The following is a 26,032-nucleotide window of genomic DNA, read 5'->3' as shown; positions in this document are numbered from 1 at the left end:
AGGAAGAGCGTGAGGAAGAGATAGAGGAAGGCGGAGTGAGACGCGGCGAGCGTGCCGGATATGCAAAGAGGCAAAGGGAAAGGAAGATATATAGGGATAGGATAAGCACACGGACAAGCAAAAAGAGGGGGACAGGAATAGGAAAAGGCTAAGGCGGATACAACGGGTTGACGGACGAGCGGGGGATTGTAATTGAGCGAGAGAGGTCAGAGGAAGAATAAGCTAGTATAATTTAAACTCCTACAAATTATATTATGCAAGAATTTCTCATTTTAAGTTAGAAGATAAGAGGGCTTAGAAAGTGTTTTGGCTTCCAGCTTTTGAAAAATTTGATCCTTGCAAGCGATTCCTTTTTGCTTAGTGTAATCAACTAATGTTTCAGTTCAACAACGCATCTTCGAAAATGTGGCGTTAGCTCAAAAGGTTTCATCTTACTCAAAGGAAATGCCACTGGTACAAATGAGTAGGATTGAGTGAGGTGCAATGAGTAGGATTGAGTGAGTATATGAGGGTATGGTTAGTATATTGCACATGCTGAATATGGATCTGACTTATCGGGGAAAAGTATGGATATATTTGGCCTTCAATATTATAACGATATAATTCTCTAAATTGTTCTAAAATAAGCCTTTGAGTCAAGGCGGATCCATACTAAGTTGTGACAAAACGAATTCAACCAATTCGCCGTGCAGAAGAATGTCAAGCCAAAAGAAAATTTTAATTGATTTCGATTAACTGACATATTAAAGTACAAGGCGTTGTGTGGAATATAAGCAAGAAGAAGCAATCAGCTGTTGGGATAACAACACCTGGTACTGAATTCGCCTTGCTTTGAGTCAAAGCCTCAGGGCATCCATTTGATTTGGACTGGCATACAATGCGATGACAGCCAAACAAAACTCATTTAATTAACAAAAAATATTACGAAATAAATTTAATAGAATTAAAAAAAATGTTTATTAAGAAACATAAAAAAGTGTGAAGAATGCATTTTTCAAAATTTTTTTTGCTGTCATATGTCTTCACCGTGGTTGTATTTGGCTTGCGACAGCTGTGTATGGCTAAGTGTTACCTCATGCATTTGTTTTTCTCGCTGTTGTTGTTGTTGTTAACCTTAGCTCAATGAAATTTTTTATTAAGAAAAAGTATGCCAGTGGGTCGCCATGTGACCCTGTGCTACTTTGCTGCGCCCGCCACACACACGCCACACAACCCCGCCGGTATGCACTCGAAACAAGCTGACGAATGGTAAGGGCGGAGAATTGCAGCAGCAGCAATATTTACGCTGAGCTTGCAAGTAGAACACAATACGTATTACAATAAATATACAATAAACGAGTATGTCATAAAAACTCAATGCAATATTTACCTACATACATACATATCTACAGCTATCAACTTGCACACATTGACTTGGGTTGATGATGGTGCAGTTTGGTGGGCGGTTGACTGCCTGACTGTCTGCTTTTGCCTAACTAGCGGCTCGCCTCTCAAGAACAACATACCGCCTCTGTGTGTGTGTCACTTTATGAGTTCTACTCTTGCACGCGTTTGCCGTCATTTTGCTTGTCACTTTGTGCATGTAACTTGTCTACCACCTAACACCTCAGTCGTATTCGTCCGTCATTCAACAACTCGGGCCATATGCCGGCTTCTTCTGTTTGATTTTGTCATCATCGACTCACATTCCGCTACTGTGCGGCCACTTTTGCCGCTCTTACTTGCGGCCCTCTTTCTAATCGATGCAGCAACGCATTGCCGTCAGCTATCGCCAATGACAGCCGACAACAACAAAACCTACGTATGCACTTTGTGATCGGAAATTTTATAAATTTTATATTTCGCCGCGTTTGAGTGCTTCGGTTTTTGCGGATTGTCTATTGGTATGTGTGTTTTTGCTTGCTCTTTTCTTTGTATACCCAACTGTGTTCGTCCACTTCGCTGTAAACCTTGCGAAGTGTTATAGGTGAGGTTGAATGGGCAGACTAGTGAGGACCTCACCTAGACATAATGAGGCTATAGTGTTACCACCAGTTTTGCTCAACGACTAAACTGAAAAACCCTATCAGAACCACCACCTTTGTTATACAATAACTTCATATGCTTGGAAAATACCAGAAGTTTTCCAGCACCTAAGTTACTTGCTGATTCCAGGTCTGACAGCTATGACACTCCTAATAGATGGAGTCTTTGCCTGGCGACCGCAGGGCAGAAGCACAAAAAAATTTCTCTTCCTACCTGCACTACCTATATCTGTCATCACTGATTAAGCCTAATTTAGAAACATGTGACACCAGAAGGCAGTATCCAGTTAGCATACCCATCATGAACATACATTCACCTATTTTTAATGATACGAGTAACTTTGTTAGTCTAAGGTTGTAAGATCTGCACATGATCCTCGATACTTTGCTGCTCCGCGCTTGGTTCCACGCTTTTCCTGTTTGGTCGATCATGTGTAACTCTCATCTTCTTTCGGGTAGTGGCATGTCTTTTCTGGATATTAATCCGGGTACTACTATGTTAATTCATCAGCTCGTTTTTCGCTTTTCTTTCGTTTTGGTCCCCGCCTCTCCTACGTTCATTCTTATTTCACTTACTTTCTTTGCCTACCTTATCGGTAGTCTGTCTATCTATACATGTCCTCATCCACCTGTCTAGCTATTCAAATGGTAGTTTTTTCAAAATTTATTTTTATCTTTAAATTCGTACCTGAATTCCTTTGCCAGCTTAACCTCCTTTACGTGTGTCCTTTTCTTTGGTTTTCCGTCCCCACATCAACAACCCAGCCTTCTAAAAAGAGTCTCGTTAGTCCTGTTTCAGGCGGCCAGCTCTCGGAGCATAGCACAGCGAAGGTAAATAAGTAATGTATCCGTTAACATCTATACTCCCGTCCCTCCAGCCCCGCTACTGTTACGCGCTCTGTCACTTAACATCTCTTTCTCAACTTCCGTTGCCCGTTACTCCATCGTTGCTGGCAGATCTATTGTTACTCCGGCCATTGGCAGGGGACAGCCAATTCCTCCGCAAAGCTATAGCTTTCCCGACACTCTTCATCGCATACTACTACCCTCAGTTGTTCAGCCACTTCCATAACCGATTGCCCAACAGTTACTATTCATCCCGCTGACAGTCTACTGCCAAGCTAGCAATACGGAAGGCTGCGGCCTTCCCTAAACCTCAAGGAGTGGGTGTTAGTATGTATTCGACCTTAAAACATATGTAAATGCTAGTTATGGTACAGTGGGGGTTTGTGGGACCTTTACCTGGATTGACTGCGCGATACCTCAGTATTTGACAAATCCCACCTCTAAATCTGAAATTGTTTACCCTTCAACAGTTTCTCAATATACCAACTTCTGTTCGAATCTTCGTGGGAATTCATTTGTTAACCATTCCTCTGTCTCTCTCTGTTCTCCATTGATTTAGTCGGTGACTCCAATGTTATCTGTAAGTGTATGCTCTTGTTGATGATCTGAAAGAAAAAAGCACTACAAAGTTTTGCGGGGCTATATTTGGGCTGATATAAATCAGGTTCCTTCTGTTACTTACCTCACAGATTGGCCAAATCAACCATATCAAGGTTGCGTCTGACTTATTCAGAGTTTATCGCATTACAGTTCGAAGTACTAGACCAGGGGTGACACATGTCTGCTTTGGAAGTCTTGTCGTGAATTCACTTAGGAGTTTTGAAACTCTCGTTTAAGATGCCTTTGAGGGCTTCCAGTCCAAATATATCAATTATAAGATGCTGAATTTCGTCATAGTTCTTCCAGTAATCTCCTTTTATTTGCTTAGAATGCAGAAATGCTTTGAAAATCGACTCCGGGTGGCTAAATGAACAAGGGAAGCTGTTGAAAAGCGCAATTAACAGCTTCCGCAATCCAATTGTCAACCTCACCTCACCTAGGCGAACCCTGTTACGAATATGAAGGTATCATACACGTATTTAGCAGGCGAGGCTCTGGCGACCCCAAGTTCCTCATTGCGCTAGGGGTCAGGGGTGGTATGACCTAGAAGGTTCAATGTGGTCATATTAAATCATTCGAGATAGTCAAGATAGTACCTTAATGGCGTTTGTTACCGCAATGTACCGGATCTATAACCTACGGCAGCGGACCATCAACATCAATAACACACCCCAACTCGCTACAACAACAACAACAAGCTACTGTCTCGCTTTGTTGGACGCCCAAAGCAAGTAAGTAAGCTAGTCTTTGGCCACCAGAATAATGAAAGTAAATAATACTTTTCTATCCTTCTGAGCTAATACAACATACACCGTTAACACAACAACAACAAAAGCTAATACAATATGGGACCATATATAAATCCTTTCATTAAAAACTCCAGCGTTGTTATATGGACTTTACCAACAGCCGGAAAAGGGGTAGGGTTAGGTTAAGAGAGAAAGACCTCACATAGACCGAGCGTGTCATCAGAATTTGTTTGACGGCCAAACGGGAAAACCTCGATTATTTATTTGTTTTATGAATAACTCCGTACTCTTGGCAAATATTTAAAATTTTCTTGGACTTAGCTGAATTGATGCCTCGAGATCTGGGAACTCTGCTCCCCCTACAAGCTTGAACAAAAGATAACTATGTGCGTTATATGTATTTTCTTTTTCAATCGAACTCCAATTGTCGTAGTTGTTTTCGTTTTTTGCTAGAACTTGATTGTGATAGAAAATATTTTTTTTTTGTTTAACCTGCAACTGGCTATAAATTTAGTACCTATTTTCACTAAAATTTTAACTTATTCTGGTTGTTGTTGTAGCGACAGCAACTTTTTCTGGTCTTCGTTTTTTCCCAATATTTTATACTTTGAAAACCCAAAATTGTGTACTCCAGTTACACAACCGGGTATATAATGGGCATTTCCAACTGAACTGCAAGTATAAAGTTATTCTATTTTTTTTCTTTTCTTTACAATTCTCTTAAGTGTTCATGGTGGCAAAACGCCCACAAAGTGATTCTCAACCCTCATTCGGCATGCGCTTTAACTGCAACGAGTGCAGCGCGAAAGCGAGTCGTCGGCTCACACTCCTCGTTGCGCCCCAAAACGCACAATAATACAAACATCGTGAGACACACACAGCCATACGCGTTCATTGTTTAGCTATACGCGGGTGCACCCTGACCTGGTTTCATTCTTCTTTGTAGTATATACGCTTGTAGTTGTGTGCATGTGTGTGTGTTTGTAGATTTATTATATTGCAATATTTATTATATGCGCATGTTTTTGTATAAATTTTTTTTTATTGTTTGCAATAAAGTGTACTTTTATATGTATTTCTTTATATTCTAGTGCGTATTTGTTTATTTACAAATAATTTTTATATTTCTTGCATCGTCGCCCATTTGATTGATTGCGCAACAAGAAATTTGTTGTTAACATTAATTTTTTGTAAATGATTGTTGCATAAAAACAATTAAAATAATTTTTTTCAACACGCTTATATTAGCATGTATGTATATATGTAACGCTGCGTTTTTGTACCAAATAATCAAAAAAAAATTAAAACATTTTTACGTATGCGTATACCCGTACTTACAGTTCACATGGGTACGTTTTCGTGTAATTGGTTGGGTTTTAATAAAACAATGTGCTAATTTGTTAATAATTTATTATACATTTTTATAAATAATTTTATAATCAATAAATCATATGCGTTTGTCCTTATTTTCATGTGCGGAATTCCGTTCTGCTCAATTAAATTAATAAATTGTTTAGATATTAAATAAGTTGTTTTAGATTTTATAACTACATGCATTAGTCTGTACTTGAGTATATAAATACAAAGTACATATATATGTATACACTATCCATATAAGCATATACGAGTATACTATTCTTTGTATATGTCAGGATAACAACACTAATAATTGGCACAAGGATACCAAAGGAAGGTCTTACAAATAAATTCAAGGTTATCTATCGCTCCACATATATGACCTTCGATTTTGTTTATTTTTAAGTTTGTATGCATTATAAATAGCGTACAAATATATGCAACTAAAAATATAACTGACGTTTGTATTTATTATTAGCCAATTATGCATAAACTTGTCATATTCGCACATACACAAATTGACCACAACTAAGTAGTGGTGAAAAAAGGCTTATTTAATTGAAATTTATTGCAACAAATCCATTAGATCTACTGATTAAAAATTTACTCTGGACACGATCAATATGTGGTGCGCCTAGGAAAATTTTCCCTATTTATTCGCTTAAAAGTCCGCATCTCGACCGAGCTTTCATAGTCAGGTTAGATTAACCTTTTTTTCAAATCAAATGAACCTTTTTTATTTCAAATGGAACTTTTTAATTTCAAATGATACCTTTTTCACATCAAATAAAATTTTTCCAAATCAAATGAAACTTTTTCAAATCAAATAAAACTTTTTCAAATGAAATAAAACTTTTTTCCAATCAAATAACACTTTTTAGAATCAAATGATTTTTCATTTCAATCGAAACCTTTTTCAAATCAAATGAACCTTTTTTTATTTCAAATGCAACTTTTTTCATTTCAAATGAAACCTTTTTCAAATCAAATGAACTTTTTCCAAATCAAATGAAACTTTTTCAAATCAAATAAAACTTTTTTCAAATGAAATAAAACTTTTTTCCAATCAAATAACACTTTTTAAAATCAAATGATTTTTCATTTCAATCGAAACCTTTTTCAAATCAAATGAAACTTTTTTCAAATCATATGAAACCTTTTTCAAATCAAAAGAAACTTCTCATTTCAAACGAAACCTTTTTCAAATGAAATGAAACCCTTTTCAAATCAAATAAACCTTTTTCAAATAAAAGAAACGTTTTCAGATCAAATGAATTTTTTGCAAATCAAATTCACCTTTTTTTAGTTCAAATGAAACTTTTTTCATTCCAAAAGAAACCTTTTTCAAATCAAATGAAACGTTTTCAAATCAAATGAATTTTTTGCAAATCAAATTCACCTTTTTTTAGTTCAAATAAAATTTTTTCATTTCAAATGAAACCTTTTTCAAATCAAATGAAAAGTTTTCAGATCAAATGAATTTTTTGCAAATCAAATTCACCTTTTTTTAGTTCAAATGAAACTTTTTTCATTCCAAACGAAACCTTTTTCAAATCAAATGAAACGTTTTCAAATGAAATGAATTTTTTTCAAATCAAATTCACCTTTTTTTAGTTCAAATGAAACTTTTTTCATTTCAAACGAAACTTTTTCAAATCAAATGAAACACTTTTCAAATCAAATAAACCTTTTTCAAATAAAAGAAACGTTTTCAGATCAAATGAATTTTTTGCAAATCAAATTCACCTTTTTTTAGTTCAAATGAAACTTTTTTCATTCCAAAAGAAACCTTTTTCAAATCAAATGAAACGTTTTCAAATCAAATGAATTTTTTGCAAATCAAATTCACCTTTTTTTAGTTCAAATAAAATTGTTTCATTTCAAATGAAACCTTTTTCAAATCAAATGAAAAGTTTTCAGATCAAATGAATTTTTTGCAAATCAAATTCACCTTTTTTTAGTTCAAATGAAACTTTTTTCATTCCAAACGAAACCTTTTTCAAATCAAATGAAACGTTTTCAAATCAAATGAATTTTTTTCAAATCAAATTCACCTTTTTTTAGTTCAAATGAAACTTTTTTCATTTCAAACGAAACTTTTTCAAATCAAATGAAACGTTTTCAGATCAAATGAATTTTTTGCAAATCAAATTTACCTTTTTTTTAGTTCAAATGCAATTTTTTTAATTTCAAATTAAACCTTTTTCAAGTCAAATGAATTTCTTTCAAATCAAATTAACCTTTTTTTTTGTTCAAATTAATTTTTTCCATTTCAAATTAAACCTTTTTCAAATCAAAACAAATTTTTTTCATTTCAAACGAAACCTTTTTCAAATCAAACGAAACTTTTTTCAAATCATATGAAACCCTTTTCAAATCAAATAAACTTTTTTCATTTCAAACGAAATCTTTTTCATACCAAACGAAACCTTTTTTCAAATCATATGAAATCCTTTTCAAACCAAATGAAACTTTTTTCAAATCATATGAAACCTTTTTAAAGTCAAATGAAACTTTTTTCAAATCAAGTGAAACTTGTTCCATTTTAAACGAAACCTTTTTCATTTCACCTTAAACCTTTTTCAAGTCAAATGAACCTTTTTTTGGTTCAAATTCAATTTTTTCGCTTCAAATTACACCTTGTTCAAATCAAATGAAATTTGTTCCATTTTAAACGAAACCTATTTCAAATCAAATGAGCCTTTTTTTATTTCAAATAAACTTTTTCTTAGGTCAAATGAAATTTTTTTATTTCAAATTGTATTGTGCGAAAGATTCAAGCCCACCGTGAATTAGCTGATTGTACCTTATCAGTGCGGCTTCAGACCTGGTAAATCTACCATCGACCAGATTTTCACAAAGCGCCAATGCGTTTTTAAAGCCGCATTCGACAGTGCGCAATGAGCTTCCTATATCCCGCCATGTCTGAATTTTGTTTTGAAGTCTTTTACCAATTACTTTACTTGATATCACTCCGTGCGCATCGCTATCTTTGGTTTGGTATTCAAATTAGCATATAATTTTAAATTGGTGTGGAAAATGTAAAAACATTCTCCCCCAAAAATAGCTAAAAGAAGCATTTAATATCATTTTTGTGATAGAATTTAATACAAAAATATATGCTTCTTAATACTTCTGACGGAATAATGTCCAAATTATTACTTCTATTCGAACTCCTATTCCTATTTCTACTCCTACTCCATTACTACTCCTATTCCTATTCCTGTTCCTGTTTATACACCTATTCCTATTTCTATTCCGGTTGCTATTCCTATTCTAACTCTTTCTCCTGTTTCTATTCCTATTCCTGTTCCAGTATCGATTCCTATTCCTGTTCCTGTTTTTACTCTTATTTCTATTCCGAATCCTATTCCTATTCTAATTTATTTTGCTGTTTCATTTCCTATTCCTGTTACAATTTCTATTCCTATTGCTGTTTTTATTCCTATTTCTGATCCTATTCTTATTTATATTACTATTCCTATTCCTATTCCTGTTCTTGTTCCTATTTCTGCTCCTATTCTTATTCCTATTATATTTCTATTGAAACTCCTATTCCTGTTTCTATTCTTATTCATAATCCAATTTCTATTGCTATTCCTAATCTTATTCTTATTCCTATTCCTGTTCCTATTTATATTCCTATACCTATTTCTATTCCTAATTCTATTCCTTTTCCTGTTCCTATTCCTACCTTTATCCCTAGTCCTATTTTTATTCATATTCCTATTCCTGTTCCTGTTTTTACTCCTATTCATATTTCTATTCGGAGTCCTATTCCTATTCTAATCCTTTTGGCTGTTTCTATTCCTATTCCTGTTCTAAATTCTATTCCTATTCTTATTCCTATTCCTATTCCTGTTCATGTTTTTACTTATTTCCTATTTCTGTTCCAATTTCTATTCCTATTCTTATTCCATATTATTGAACTCCTGTTCCATTCCAATAAAAATCCCGAGAAGGACTCGCTAATGATAAGTTTTACTCCCTGTATAACGAAACTTAGCAAATCTAAAACCGTAAGACTTAAGATCCGAAAAAGTAGAGCTTTTCGGGCAGATGTAAGGAATTACGGCTAAATGATACGTATCCGCTACGTAGGCCTGACAAAAATTTGATTTCATTCAAATTTACTTAATACAATATTTAAATAGCTTTCGCCAACATTCTGCAGGCTTGATGTGTTATGAAAGTATTTTGAAATGATAAGACAAGCAATAATTGACTGTCTCATTAAGTACTTTCTCCCATACTCCTCTACTTAACATACAAATGTCGAATACTTTTCATATAACAGCTGATTGTTTAGCGCATAGTATGAAAGCTCTAAATAAACAAGTAACAATTAAATTTGTATGTATGATAGATTTTATATATTTTACTTATAAACATTAAAATGTATACAGTTTAGGGGATACATATTGTAAAGGATTTAGTGAAATTCCACTTATTCCAAACTAGCTAAGCCGTGGGGCAGTTGAGGGCGAGCAGTTTAATATGAGTTATAAGGGAGTAATTTGATGCGCTTGTAGGCGTATGAGTCGTGGCACAGTGGATGACGTACCCGACTCACACGTTTGGGGTTGCGGGTTCAAAGTCCACTGCAAGCAAGCAATTTTTAAATTTATTATCTTTTTTTATTTTATAAATTATTATTTTAATGGACTGTATGTTATTTTACTTAGAGAGAGGTCACTATGTACCTGTTACACCTTGTACTTATTCATTGGGGGCGAGCACTGGGAGCTCCAACGTATTGGCTGCGGGATGAGCCACCTTGTTTTGCTTTGAAAAATCCCTATTACACCTTGTATTTATTCATTGGAGGCGAGCACTGGGGGCTCCAAGGTATTGACTGCGGGATGAGCCACCTTGTTTTGCTTTGAAAAACCCCTATTACACCTTGTATTTATTCATTGGGGGCGAGCATTAGGGGCTCCAAGGTATTAGCTGCGGGATGAGTCACCTTGTTTTGCTTTAAAAAACCCCTATTACACCTTGTATTTATTCATTAGGGGCGAGCACTGGGGGCTCCAAGGTATTGGCTGCGGGAGGAGCCACCTTGTTTTGCTTTGAAAAACCACTATTAAACCTTGTATTTATTCATTATGGGCGAGCACTGGGGGCTCCAAGGTATTGGCTGCGGGATGAGCCACCTTGTTTTGCTTTGTAAACCCCCTATTACACCTTGTATTTATTCATTGGGGCGAGCACTGGGGGCTCCAAGGTATTGGCTGCGGGATGAGCTTTGCTTTGAAAAACCCCGCTTTGGGATACAAAATTTAAACTATGTCTTTAGAATATTTCACTAACAAGTTGAGAATTACAAGCACACTCAATGGCTAATGAAACAAACGAAAGAAAACAAAGTCATAGTTTAAGTCGCTTAAACACAAACCTTCTGCTAACGTTCGACTAAACTGTTGAAAAAATAACGCCAATATTCAATAATGCAAAATAGTCTTTATTAGACTACTTTGAGAGTACTTGACAATAACACTTAACTTCACAACCAATAGCGTGCTTAAATCAAAACTGATTACTGACTATCAGCTTGCGCTGCTTTTATACTCTCTGTTGCCTTGTCTGCATATTTCTCCAAATGTCTAGACCTTTCGCCTTCTAGAATATCCTGCTTGGTTACCAGCTATATGCGTGTGTATTTGTAGTTTATTGCCTCTCGCATAGCCATATGCGTGTGTATATGTGAGTACTACTTCGGCTGATGATTACATGTGTTTGAGAGTATTTCTCCGTTGCCTTGTATGTATGTGTCTAGATGATGATTGATTTGTTTGCGTACATACGAGTGGCTGCTTAATATCGGCTTAGTGATTCTAGTATTGCTTGTGATGGTAATATTCGTCACAATATACATATATCTTATTTACATCCCAGCGGACCAAGTTTGATTAATTTGCAATACTTTCGCAAAATGCTCAGAAGTGAGCTCATATGTGAACAAAAGAAGATAGAAACTTTATTTTTATCGCAAAAATCCTGTAAACTCCTACGCGAACAAAGAGCGATAGAAAATTTATATACCACATATGACTCGCTTAATGTTTACAGGAATTCTCGCAAGTGAGCAAAGATCGATGTTCATTTTTGTGGCGCCAAAAACTTTCTTATGAACTTTGCAACATGTGCTTTGCGACAAAAATTAAAATGCAGACAAAATAACGGTTCATAATTTCGTATATAGCGATATTTCTTCTATTGATGCGCAGCGCAAATAAGAAATATATAAATTTTTTAGTTCTATGATATCCGTGAGAGTGAATACTTGCGTGCTGTGTTTGAAAAATTATTTAATATTTATTATACGCAAACAAATACTGTGCAAAGTAAGTACGCGTATAAATGCCTCAAGTGCACTTCAATATATTTAATATAGCGGAACACAACGGGTAACGGAACAACTGAAAAATTCGCGCATCCTATTTCTTGTGATCATTTTGCAATATCCTCTTTGATGCTTATATAATATTGTTTCCGACTCGGGAAACAACTTTTTTCAGTATCTAATTTGAGTCGAAAATGTATCAAATGAAATATTTTATCCGACTACGCAGAAGTATCAAAAAAATCCTATAAAAATTATTTGCCTAATATTCGCTAGCGTTATTTGTTGCGACTATCGTAAACAATACTTTTACTGCCACAAACTGAACCACATATCATCATATATATTATTTCTAATTGCTGTTTTTACGTACGGGTAACTTTTTTGCTTTTATTTGGAATCGAAATCTTTAAATGAAGTTTTGGTTGTAAAGATGGAGACTCGGGCTATTAGCGAGCTTTGGGCAATTTTGGCCGTAGTGCCTTTGTTTAGCTATATTTTCTTAAAATAATTTGTTAAAAATAAAAGATTGTGAGCACACAAAGAAATATATTTGTACTATGGCACTATTGTGAATATTTGCACTACATTGTCGGCAGTTGCTATCATACGCTAGATGGTAGCGCAAGCTGTAAATTTTAATTGATTGATAAAACAGCTGATTTTTTGTTGATATTTGATAAGAGACTTTTATATTGGTTGCGCAAGATGCGCACGGGTCCGGCTCGTGAATCATATTGGTACCGTTTTCAGATGCATTTGCGAGAGTTTTATTCAGTTAAATATCCTAAATCGCTCAAATGGGGTATCATTTGTGAGTATTTGGTCCACTGGGTAGAAGAACAAACAAAATTAATGAACACTTGTCCACTTTGTTTGTAAAAGCTTTGCATTCGTTTTTTAGGTCGAAATATAGTATATTTACAAACAAAAAGCGAAAAACTCTTTTGCATAAACATATGTACATACTTATGTAAATATTTACAAGCAGATACATACATATGTGCGTATAATTCAAACATACAAACAATATGCAAATGCATTTCTTTCTTGTAAAAGTTTGCACATTTGCTAAAAGTTTTATATAGTTATTATAGTTTTTTTCTCATTTGTTTATGAGTGCATACATACACACATACTTACATATGGACTTATGTGTATATATAGAATTATTATAGAGCATAAATATATATACATACGTGACATGCACATACCTACAAGCATATATACATATACATTAGGCCGGGTCGATTTGTGGGGAGGCAAAAAAATCGCCCATTGCTCTGTGAAAATCATATTCTTGGGATCGAAATAAGAAACTTTGCCGAAGGAACCATACCTCTAAAACGAATTTTGATGTCCCCCCCTTTGGGTCGTAGGGGCAAATTTTGAAAAATCCCACTTTGAAATGCCTATGTTTTTTCTTTTTGGAGTTTATTTTTCTCTTTAGAAATTTATTTAGTCAGAACATATGTAAATGAAAAAATGAATTTAACTTAGTAATAGAAAAGAAATTAAAAAAAATTATTAGAAATTAGCGTTTTTACAACCCCCTTTTAAAACCAATGCATCACTGCATTTGCATGTCGTAAACATAGTTGTGTGGGTTTTTTATTCAACCGTTTTAAAAAATGAAGGTATTACTGTGACACAATTGCAGATCGTAAAATTGCTTGTGTTGTTTTTTTTAAGCCACCACAAGACACAGCAGGTAGAATTGAAATTGCCCCTACCCAAAAGTTCGACCCAAAGGGGGGGGGGGGGGGGCATCAGAATTCGTTTTAGAGGTATGGTTCCTTCGGCAAAGTTTCTTATTTTGATGCGATTTTCACAGAGCAATGAGCGATTTTAAAATCGACCCGCCCTAATATACATATATGCAAGCTCACTTGCCGCTTTAGCAAAGGCTTTGTTTATGTTTGCTGCAGGAAAAAATTACTCAGGAGAAAAAATTGAGACGAAAAAATTTAAATAAATAAAAGATAGAAACGCTTTTAAAATATAATTCAACGATGCTTTGGTTATAATATTAATCAACAATTAAAAAAAATACTAAATAAAAAACAATCAAATAACAAAAATGGCAAAAAAAAAATATTTAAAAAGTTAAAATTGAATAAACTAAATTAATTAACTAATCAATTTAACAAGTGAAGAAATCAAAGCCCTGGTGTCATAGCTTACATTTTTTATCCGCCTTTTATAGATATGGCGGGTATTCTGACTGGACACTGCCTTCTGGCGTCACATGCCTTTAATTAGGCTTGGTCAGTGATAGCCGACGTAGGAAGTGCGCGTTGGAGGAGAAAACGATTAAGCACGATATGTGCTCGTCCCCTGCGCTTGCCAGGCTAAGACTCCTGCTATTAGAAGTGATACAGCTATCAGATCTGGAAGCAGCAAGTTGCTTAAGTCCTAGGAAACTTTTAGTATTTGCCAAGAGGACGAAATTATTTTATAACATAGGTCCTGGTTTTTGGTGGGGATTTTCAGTGTGGTCGTTAAAACAAACTTATAGTATCACTACGGACTCATTCAGTCTATGTGAGGTCCTCATGGACCGGCCAGTTCAACCAAACCTTTATAGATATGTACTATAGTTTGTCCAGTGAAGGATTATCAAATCACATCTTGAAAATACCAGTAATGCCTTAGATGGGAACTTGAACTGGTGAAAAAGGAACCACTACTTGAACGCTTTCTTGTAATAGATGATGTGTGAGTTACCTATTTCTGCAGCGCTAAGAGTCGTCTAAGTGAGTGATCTGTGTTCGCTAATTCATTTCATTTGCTACCTCATGACATTACTTATCTAACTGCTTTGGTTTTGGGTGAGTGGGAGGGGGAGGAAGAGGTAAAAACTTCTTAAAAGTTATGCATGCAGGTATACCAAAGTATGGGCAGAACAACGTCTGCCCGGTCTGCTAGTAGAATATACAAATCGGTAGTTTTGATTGATCCATGTCATCTTGGATTCCGATGCATACATCCGGACAGATATGAAGACCTTGATGGTTGTGTTGCCTTGCTAGGACTTTGCTTTTCGGTTTACAACTTTCAAGTTCAAAGATTCAAAACCTATTTAATATGCAATGAGTATCGATCAGACAGCGCTAACTACGACTTCAATTAATGTATTTTATTTCCCATCAGAACTGGTTAAGTGGACCAAAATGTAGGCTCAGCTAAGCTGAAAATGTTTTTGTATAAAGTTTTTATTGAAATTTCTTTTCAGAGGAGAGGCTAAAATGGAGATCTATTTTATTTCGATTTCTGTCGCAAATGTAGCAATTAAGGTATTGCTATGTGTGGAAGGTTGAACTTAGGGGATCCCAAATGCGCATTTCAATCATAAGCTATGTGATTCATATCCAGCTTTGGCTAAAGAATCTAGAAACTTAATACAACTTAAACTGCATCTGAAAATAGTTTATTGGAACATATTTTTTATTTCAACTATATGAAATATAAAGAAATTAAGTAAGCTAATTTTAAGTATCAAATTTAATGAAAATTTTTTACAGTGCCTTCTACGAAATTTGTCTAGCACTCAAAACACAATAAAATTTGCACTGTTAGTTTTTAAGAATTAGCACAATTAAGGTAATTAGTAAAATGTTGAAAAAAAAGAACAATGAATCAGAAAAAAACAAGTAAGGAAGGCTAAGTTCGGGCGTAAACGAATATTACATACTCAGCTGAGAGCTTAGCTGCGTTGGTTTCGTAGGGTTTCGTAGATGGTCTATAAGCGGTTTTTAATTCCATATCACATACGTTTGGGAAATATGTACCAAATTGTAGACCAAGGATGACTTTTTTTTTGAACGATTTTCCTTCATCCTTTGTCAAATAACGGAAAATCACCATGTAAGAAAATGAACCTAGGGTAACCCTGGAATGGTTTTGTATGACATGAGTATCAAATGAAGGGTATTAAAGAGTATTTTAAAAGGGAGTGGGCCTTAGTTCTATATGTGGACGCCTTTTAGTGATATCGCCATAAAGGTGGACCAGTGTGATCTAGAACGTGTTTGTACGATATGGGCATCAAATTAAAGGTATTAAAGAGGGTTTGAAAAGGGAGTTGCCCTTAGTTGTATATGTGAAGGCGTTTTCGAGATATCGACTAAAATGTGGACCAGGGTGACCTAGAACATCATCTGTCGGGTACCGCTAATTTATTTATATATATAATACCACGAACAGAATTCCTGCCATGATTCCAAGGGCTTTTGATTTCGCCCTGCAGAACTTATTCATTTTCTTCTACTTAATATGGTAGGTGTCACACTTATTTTACAAAGTTTGTTCCAAAGGTGTATTTTGCGTCAAAAAACGAATCCAATCACCATTTTTCATCCCTTTTTTCGTATTTGGTATGGAATTATGGCATTTTTTTAATTTTTCGAAATTTTCGATATCGAAAAAGTGGGCGTGGTCATAGTCGGATTTCGCCCATTTTTAATACCAACACAAAGTGAGTTCAGATAAGTACGTGAACGAAGTTTAGTATATATATATCGATTTTTGGTCAAGTTATCGTGTTAACGGCCGAGCGGAAGGACAGACGGTGTATAAAAACTGGGCGTGTCTTCAACCGATTTCGCCCATTTTCAAAGAAAACGGTTATCGTCATAGAAGCTATGCCCTTTACCAAATTTCACAAGGATGTGTAAATTAATGTTCGACTTATGGCATTAAAAGTATTCTAGACAAATTAATTGAAAAAGGGCGGAGCCACGACCATTTTGAAATTTTCTTTTATTTTTGTATTTTGTTGCACCATATTATTACTGAAGTTGAGTGTTGACATATCCGTCTTTGGTAATGAATTATCGCACTTTTTCGGTTTTTCGAAATTTTCGATATCCAAAAATTGGGCGTGGTTTTAGTCCGATTTCGTTCATTTTAAACGGCGATCTGAGACGAGTGCCCAGGAACTTACATACCAAATTTCATTAAGATACCTCAAAATTTAATCAAGTTATCGTGTTAACCGACAGACGGACGGACGGACGGAGGACGGACATGGCAAAATGAATTTCTTTTTTCGCCCAGATCATTTTGATATATAGAAATCTAGATGTATCTCGTTTAGTTTATGCCGTTACGGGGTACCGTTCTGCGAACAAAATTAATATACCCTGTGAGCTCTGCTCAGCTGAGTATAAAAAAATATCGGCTGAGTAAAATTCCCCGATAAGATAAGAATTTGAGGAAAGCTACTAGAGGTTTACGCCGATCACTTTATCGGCGGCGGCGTGAGCGGCGCGCCGGCGTATGCCAGTATTCTGACTTTTAAAAGCTTGATTTTTCTATTTAAAAAAATAATATTTAGGAAAGGTTTTGTCCACCTACAATTCCCGATGTGCGAATAGTAGCAATCCCGACCACCAGTCGCTACCACGCCTCCTGACCCGCACACCATATGCCAGCACAGAAGCTATAGGACAGCGACTTCGAACTCATATGTACCTTCGTCGATGTCACTTTTCTATAAGCTCTAAGTGTAGCTCCGAACACTTTCTAACGGATGTTTTTGTCGCGCTATGCTGGCGAGCTACACCAGAGAAAGACCTTGAAACGTTAGGGAGTGACTATTCGGATGTCATTGCGTAACTCATGGGTGAAAATCTTATAATCATCGGCGCATCTACATAATTAAAATTTTACAAAGACCCTGGATAAAATTTTTTAAATGTAGACCAAAGTTTGAAAACATTTGCGTTCACAACATTGATTTCAACGATATTTTAGAATGAAAATCGAAGGATTTTAAGTTGAAATATGTTAACTGCTGTTTTCCGGCCTTATGATATAAAAGCTCATTGTGGATGATCGCATAGCTTCAGTTTTCAGACTAGTTCGACTGTTCACTACGTTAGGATAGTAGCACACACGGTCATTAGTTCGACTATCTTGGGAAAGCTTTTGCTTCGCCACTTTGAGTGTTCTTGCGAAGGACAGAGCCTCACTTGGTAAATATATGTGCCTACGTATTCACATTTGTAAAAGGAGCCGTAACGTGTAGGTGATATTTAAACTTGGTTGATGGACTATAATCAATGTGAGTCACTCCAAGGGACTGGTTGGGGATAGGGCCGCCAACGGAAATGTCAAACCGGGATACTTGGGTGTTGAAGGATTAAGTGTGAAAATCAAAATTAACATTTCAGACCCTATTGTATAGTTTCGCAAATAGATAACAGATGTTTGAATGTAAGCCCAAGTGTTTTTTCAAACCCTTATACTTACATATATCCTCAACTTAAGTATGAGGTAAGAATCATTTCAAAGGAGTGTTTATGCCCCTAGAACCTACTAAAGGATTTTGCATCACTGATTTCGCTATTCTTTCAGCAATGTATATTTTTTTAAAAATCTGAACTTTTTTGGATAATTTGCTTTTTTTAACAACTTGAGGACAATTTGAGAACATGTTCGCCTTGGGTAATTTTATTTGAATTCATTGACCATTATTAATTAAAAAAAAAAATATATATGCAAAGTGAGCATATAAATTTATTATAAAACTTTTCTTTTAGTGTTTTGTTTTAATAACTTGGTGATTTGGGTGATGCAAAGTCCGTGTTATGCTGACATCGAAAGCGCCGGTTTTTACATAACTTTTGAACAGTTAGAAAGAGTTAAATTTCGCAATTAGTTTCTTATAACTGGCAGTGATGCGTATCCCCCAGCGGGTTAGGGGGTCAGAATATACCCGCGGTAGGTATGCCTGTCGTAAGAGGCGACTGAAATACCAGATTCAAGGGGTTGTGTAGCGCAACCCTTTCAGGTTGCCAGCGCAATATATTTGGAGAAGCTATATTGCCCAATTGTCAACCTCACCTATCCGTGGCGAATCTTGTTTCATTAACAGCCGAGGCTCTGGCAACCCCGAAATCCTCATGGATCTAGGGGGAGGGAGGGCTGGATGGCCAAGAAACTCGCATGTGGTTATATAACAAATCGTTCCCGAGATGGCCGGACTTTGTACCGGATCTGCATCAGGCAAAGGACCATCAACATCGATAACTCTCTCCAAGGCCTTCGGGGAGTGTCCTTATCGCTACAACAACAACAACATGCGTATCCGTTGATACCAATTTTGACCATGTCCGAACAATTTTCGACATGAAAAATAAATGGTATAAACAGTCTTAAACGAGTAGAAAATATAGTAACGCGCCGGACGCCGCCGCCGCCTCGCCGATATTTTTGACACTCGGCGGCGGCGTGCGAAAAACGACCAAAATCTGCGGCGGCGGCGGCGTTTGTCGGCGGCGTATATCTCTAAAAGCTACGCGTGGCGAGTGGGTGAAAAAGAAAACAATAGAAACAACAGAAATGAGTCAGACCATGAGCACAAAATGTGCGATAACGACAACAATAATAAAACAAATAGCAACAAAATCAGAATGAACAAAAAAAAGGCAATAAAATGAAGATACACAATTTCTAAGTACTTCCTTTATATAAGTGGACCAGAAGAAACGAAACATTTGCCTTTAAGCAAAGACGTAATCTTTTTGAACTTTGTTATTCAAATTTTACAACAATTCTTATGAGGAACAAAAATAAAAAGGTGGAGTAACGTGGAGTGCAACAAATACATCTTCGATATAATCTTTACCTTAGGTCGGCAATGTGCGCTCCACCCTTATATTTTTGTTCCTCAACAATGTTTTTACAATGATTAAGATAAAATTTGAATATCAGAGTTCAAAAAGATTGTGTTTTTCTTTAAAAAGCTAGTTTTCGTTTCTTCTGGTTCATTTATATAAAGGAAGTACTTGAAATTTTATATCTTCGTTTTTATTTTCCCCTTTTGTTGCGTTTACAAGGTGACCTGAACTGTGTTTAAGGTTTTATGTTTCTAGCTCAATAAGTAGTTACTTAAAAATTGATTGCAAGATTACACAATTCTAAATGAACTTTTTAATACCTCTAAATATCGCAATCCCTGTCCCATTAAGAAAACTCTTTTATCCAAAATATTGCAACCAAATAAACTCCGACGTTTTGTTCAAAGTTTTAGGTCTCTGGGTTTTAAAAGGCTCCTTAGAAATCGAATGCAAAATTTGCAAGTTCGGACGATTTGTTTAATGTTCACGATCCCTGGACCACATAGCGCACATTTTTTCTCCTGTTGTTGTTGTTGTTGCAGTGCTTCGCCCGTCATCAATATCCTCTAACGGGAGTCCAAGGAAACTTGCTGTTTCAACAGGGGTGGACTATAATGAGAGGGGTGTTAGAGGCGTTGGTTCCACATTACAATTGAAGAGATGGTTGGTGTCATGTGGGCACACATTGCAAGCGGGGCATACATTTTGTATGTCGGGGTTGATTTTGGATAGGTAAGAGTTTAACCTGTTACAGTATCCGGAACGAAGTTGAGCAAGAGTGACACGCGTTTCCCTGGGGAGTTTTGGGTACTTTTCTTTGAGTACTAGATTCACCGGGCAATTCCCGACATAAAGGTCCGACGCCTGTTTGTGGAGTTCACCAAGGACCTGCTTGTATTTTTTGCTTCATACGGCTGGATTCTCAGGTGCCGTATTTCCTCAAAATGCTTACGGAGATGACTCCTTAAGCCCCTAGGCGGTGTTGCTTCATCAATCAGATGTCTGTTGGGATGCCCAGGTTTCTGGGTATTCAACAGGAACTGTTTGGTTAGCATCTCATTTCTCTCCCTGATGGGGACTATTCTCGCCTCATTATGTAGATGGTGTTCTGGGGACATAAGAAGACAGCCCGTGGCGATTCTGAGAGCAGTATTTTGGCAGGCCTGTAGCTTCTTCCAGTGGATAATTTTTAGGCTTGGGGACCATATGGGTGACGCGTAGCACGTAAACGGCTGGCCAATTGCTTTGTATGTAGTAATGAGCGTTTCTTTATCTTTTCCCCAGGTACTGCCAGCAAGGGATTTGAGGATTTTGTTACGGCGCTGGATTTTCGGAACAATTGCGGCTGCGTGCTCACGAAAATGTAGATCCTGATCAAACGTCACACGCAAGATTTTGGGGTGTAGGACAGTCGGTGGCGTAGTGCCATCGACGTGGATGTTCAAAATGGTCGACATTTGGGACGTCCATGTTGTAAATAAGGTCGCGGAAGATTTAGTCGGTGATAATGCCAGGTTTCGCGAGGCGAAAAAACTGGAGAGATCAGGGAGGTAGCCGTTTATTTTGTTGCAGAGCTCATCGATCTGAGGGCCTGGGCCTGTGGCTATTATTGTGCAGTCATCGGCGTATGAAACGATAGTGACTCGTTCTAGTGGTGAAGGTAGCTTAGATATGTAGAAATTAAACAAAAGTGGGGATAGGACACCACCTTGTGGCACCCCTTGTTTAATTTCTTCTTGGTTTTGATGTTTCGTGTTTGCTACTGGCGATAGGAGAGATATCGGACGATACGACTCTCTTATGTTAGCTGGTTTCCCAGGCTTTAGTAGCGGGACCACCTTGGCCATTTTCCATTTTTCGGTTATGACAAAGGAGGAAAGAGATAGGTTGAAGACATGTGCTAAGTATTTGAAACCCTCTTTCCCTAGGCTTTTAAGCATCGGCATGGCTATGCCGTCTGGCCCACTGCTTTGGATGGTTTAGCGTGACCAATGGCATCTTCAACCTCACTGGCGGTGATGGTAATTGGTGACGTGCTGAATTTATGTTTATGTGCGTGTCTGTTGGCCCTCCGTCTATCTTTGTCGACCGTAGAATGCATTACATATTGACGGCAGAAAGCGCTCGCGATTTTTTTCGAATCCGACAGCACTTTATCGCCGAAGGCGATGGAAACTTTGTCATTGTGCTTAGACGGATTCGATAGGGACTTTACGGTGGGCCATAGTTTACCCACACCGGCAGAGAGGTTACAACCTCTTAGGTGCTCCTCCCATTTCGCCCGCTTGTGTTCATCCACAAGCAATCTGATGCGTTGGTTTATATCCCTTATTTGGGGGTCGCCTGGGTCAAGCTGTCTTATAAGGTCACGTTCTTTCGCTAAATTTGCGGCCTTCGCCCGGAAGTGGGGCCGAATTTCGGGAATTCTCCCGGCGGGAATGAAACGTGCCGAGGCGGATTCAATGACCTTGCGGAAAGCACGCTCCCCTTGGCGGGCATCAGTCGGGATAGGGAAGGCAGCAAAGAGGTTGTCTGTAAAAGATTTGTATTCCTCCCACTTTCCTTTTTTAAAGTTTATGAAAGTGCGTTTTTCTGTAACGATGAAGTCGGCGGTACGGTCGAACGAAATAAGTATAGGCAGGTGGTCGGATGCCAATGTTACCATCGGCTGCCAGTTGACGCAGTTTACGAGTTCTGCGCTCACGATTGAGATATCCGGCGAACTGTGACATCTTCCTTCCATACGTGTGGGGGCGTCTCCGTTTATTGTGCAGAACGTCGTTTCTTCTATTTGATCCGCCAACATCTCACCCCTACTGTCCGCCCGCAAGTTTGAATGCCATAGATCGTGATGGGCATTAAAGTCGCCTAAGATAATGCGATTGTTGCCAGTGAGTAAGGCGCTAATATTATGGCGGTATCCACTGGGGCAACAGGTGGCAGGAGGGATGTAGATGTTGATGATTTCTAGGTTTGCATCGCCTGACCGGACAGAAAGGCCTTGACGTTCTAAGACATTGTCCCTGCGGTCGATGACAGGATCAAATATATGATATTGCACAGAGTGGTGTATGATAAACGCGAGGCCGCCTCAATTTGCGCTCATGCGATCTTTTCTGTGGAAATTGTACCCAGAACAGGTTTGCAGTGCAGATATTGCTGTGAGTTTAGTCTCTTGAATCGCAGCAATGCGGATGTTGTGCCGCTTCATGAAATCGACTATCTCCGTGATCTTCCCAGTTAGTCCATTACAGTTTAACTGCAGAATTCTGAAGTGCATAGGGGTAGACGTCGCCACTCTGGGAGTAAGTGACGGGTGACTACGCCTGGGTTGAGGAAGGCCAGGACGCAACTGCTGTTGTCGTCCTGGGACTGGGCGTCCTTGAGCAAGCATTGGGGTACCCGGTAGATTTGGGTTTGCGACCTGGCAACATGGCGCAATGAAACCCGTCGGGGGGTTGCCGTCGCGGATACCAGAACATCTAGGAAAGTGGCACGGCCTAAGGCAGGAGCTGCATTGAGCGGATGTCGCAAACATATATATTCTGTGCTGGCAAACGGTGCAAACGGGGTTAGGGACGAAGAGTCTGTTTCCCTCACCTACACGATTGCTGCCGGAAAAGAGGGGGGGGGGGGGGGGGGGGGAAGACGGAGGCAGGGGCTGATGCTCAGCATTGCTACCGACTCTGCTACGAAGATAGTAGTTATGAGTGGTAGCAGCTGTTTGAGTTGTTGGCGCCGCGGGACGCGAGCAGCAGCGGGTACTAGTTGTGGCTTGCTAGGGCGCTAAGGCGTAGACGACGGGACGCCCTTGAACGTGAACAGCAGGGAGCCACAAAATATTTATAAAAGTTACGTGGACGTCGGGTTTTGGGATCAAGCCCAGAACAACCTGTCCGATGCAACCATCCCTTACACGAGAGACTCTGAACAGAGTATGACCGTCCTAAAAAGATTCTTTTCCGGCAGACGCAGCAAAACCATTTCTCATGACCGGGGTCAAGAGACGGACCCGGATTGTATTCGATACTTTCCCGGAGCAAGAGAATTTGGAGCAGTCCCGCTGCAAGGAGCTGCTGGGAGGATGACAATTTGTGGGAGGGACGCAACAAATTAAATTGGGTTACACTGAAATGACAGTCCTTGGTCGGGAAAAATCCCGAGTCGCTCCGGTACATAGAACCGACTGCCTTGAGAAGCGCATTTTTTCTCCTAATGTTGTATTGTCTGCAGGTCCTGAAATATGTTTTTAGTTTCAATCATCTAGCTCTACGAGAAGTTACTGAAATAGCGGTCGCAAGATTCCACATTTTGTAATTGGACTTTCTAAATATCTCTGAAGATTTTGATCCCTGTCTCATCTTGGAAACTCTTTTTTCTAAAATATTACAACCAAATAAACCCCGAAGTTTTGTTCACAGTTTCAGATCTCTGGGTTTTTAGGAGGTTTCTTAAAACTCGAATGCAAAATTTCTAAGTTCGAACGATTTGCTTAATGTTCACGATCCCTGGACCACATATCGCACATTTTCCCCCCCTAATGTTGTACTGCCAGCGTGTGCTGAAGTATTTTTTAGATTCAGAATCTAGCTCTACGGGAAATTACCCAAATAGCATTTTGTAATTTGACTTTCTAAATATATCTAAATATCCCATATAGAAAACTCTTGTATCCTAAATATTTTAACCTTTTAAAATCTGAAGTTTCAGATCTCTGATGCAAAATTTCCAAGTTCGGACGTTTTTTTTTTAATTTCCACGATTCTACATAGCGCACATTTTTTCCTTAATGTTGCATAGTCATGGGGTTCTGAATTATATTCTTAGTTTCAAAAACCGAGTTTTACGGGAAATTACACAAGTAGCGGTCGCAAGATTCCTCATTTTGTAATATGGCTTTCTAATATATCTAAATATCTCGCTCCCTGTCCCATCTAGAAAACTCTTTTATCCCAAATATTTTAACCTTATAAATCCCGAAGTTTCGCCCAAAGTTTCAGATCTCTGAGTTATTGCTAAGTTCTTTAAAACTCGAAAGCAAAATTTTCAAGTACGGACGTTTTTTAGAATTCACGATCCCTGGACCATCACTATAAAGTGCCGCCGGGTTCCGATGTGTGTTCCAAGTTTCAAGACTCTAGCTCTCCGGGAAGTTACTCAAAAATGAATTGCAAGATTCTCCAATTTTTTATAAAAATTTGCGAAAAACATCAAACGAAACAAATATAAAGGAAGTAAACAAAAATATTTTTAAATAAAAAAGGTGAGCAAAAAGAATTTAAAACAATAAACACAAAAAAATGTACATACACGAATATATTTAAATTTTTTCTTTAAGAAAATAAAAAAATTTAATAAAAATACAATTAAAAAGCCAAATGTGCTGGCTGTTATGTAACAATTTATGATTGGCTGTTGCGACTCAGCGTCGCTGCCTCGTGAGCCATGCAGTGCGAACACAGTTAAACAGAGCTGCGTCCTCTTAAAAAAAAGGCTGATTGCTAGTGTTGTGCAATTTTGTGTATATAATGAACCGGTTGCAAGCGGCTGCGGGTACCATTATTATTATTGGGCCTAGCTGCACTGTGACCTTTATTTAGATCTACCGTGCTTGACCTTTCAGCCTCTTACTGTATGTGGCATTGTGTCATAGAAGTACACTGCTTGGCTTGGTAGTCTGCATGTTCATTACCATCATTCCTCTGATGAACGGGAATCCCTCCCAAAAAAAACCTTGTGTTTGGCTCCCAGATCATTAAGAACTTCAATGCATTCATACACTAGCTTAAAAATAATTGTGTAGGACTACAAGGCAGTAAGGCTGCCTAACTGTCTGATACATTGACGGTACTTCTCAAGGATAAGCCTCTCCGTAGACATTCTCTACCGCAAACTTCCATTACATGGAGTTCTGGCTGAAATCGGTATCGATTTCTTGAAGTCATGACAGATGTAGTAAAAAAGGAGGCGGAATAGCTATTTACTGTAAAAATAATATTAATATGAAAGTATTATCCCGATCTGAGACCTGTGCCGTCGAATATTTGTTTGTTGAGCTGTCTGACAGATTCTCCAAAGCCCTCCTGTCTTGCGTATACAACCCAAAAAGGGATATAGGTCTTGAGCCCTTCTTTGCCTCCCTATCTCCGCTTGTTGTTGATTACCAAAGCATAATCTTATGCTGTGATTTTAACGTTAATCTTCTTGTTCGTGACTCCAATACTTCTACAATTTGTCTGTGTTTGGTCTCTCTGTAGTAAATTCATCCATTCCCACAAGGTATTCCAACATAAATAACCCGAGCTTATTGGACTATTTTATTGTCTCTGAACTTTCCTCTGTATCTGCGTTTGACCAATTTGCATTTATATCGGATCATGACTTAATATTCTGTACACTTGACATAAATCTTGGACAAAGTGAGTCTGAAGTCACGTTCTTATTTAGGGACTTTCGAAACATTGACATGAACCTATTGGCTATGGA

At 37.6% G+C, this 26,032-nt stretch overlaps 1 protein-coding gene across 1 annotated transcript in view; it reads left to right on the top strand.

The window, feature by feature from the left end:
• The window catches only part of LOC137254092 (ras guanine nucleotide exchange factor P-like), a 53,851-nt gene extending 32,695 nt beyond the window's left edge, over positions 1–21,156 (top strand). The window contains exon 3 of the mRNA XM_067791802.1: positions 20,831–21,156. Coding sequence (XP_067647903.1) covers positions 20,831–20,913 — 83 coding nt within the window. The 3' untranslated portion in view covers positions 20,914–21,156. The remainder of the gene's footprint in view (positions 1–20,830) is intronic.
• The last annotated feature ends 4,876 nt before the right edge of the window (positions 21,157–26,032 follow it).

Source organism: Eurosta solidaginis, chromosome 5 (assembly GCF_040869045.1).
Source record: "Eurosta solidaginis isolate ZX-2024a chromosome 5, ASM4086904v1, whole genome shotgun sequence".
Classification (NCBI taxonomy): domain Eukaryota; kingdom Metazoa; phylum Arthropoda; class Insecta; order Diptera; family Tephritidae; genus Eurosta; species Eurosta solidaginis.
This window is presented reverse-complemented; position numbering and strand designations above follow the sequence as displayed.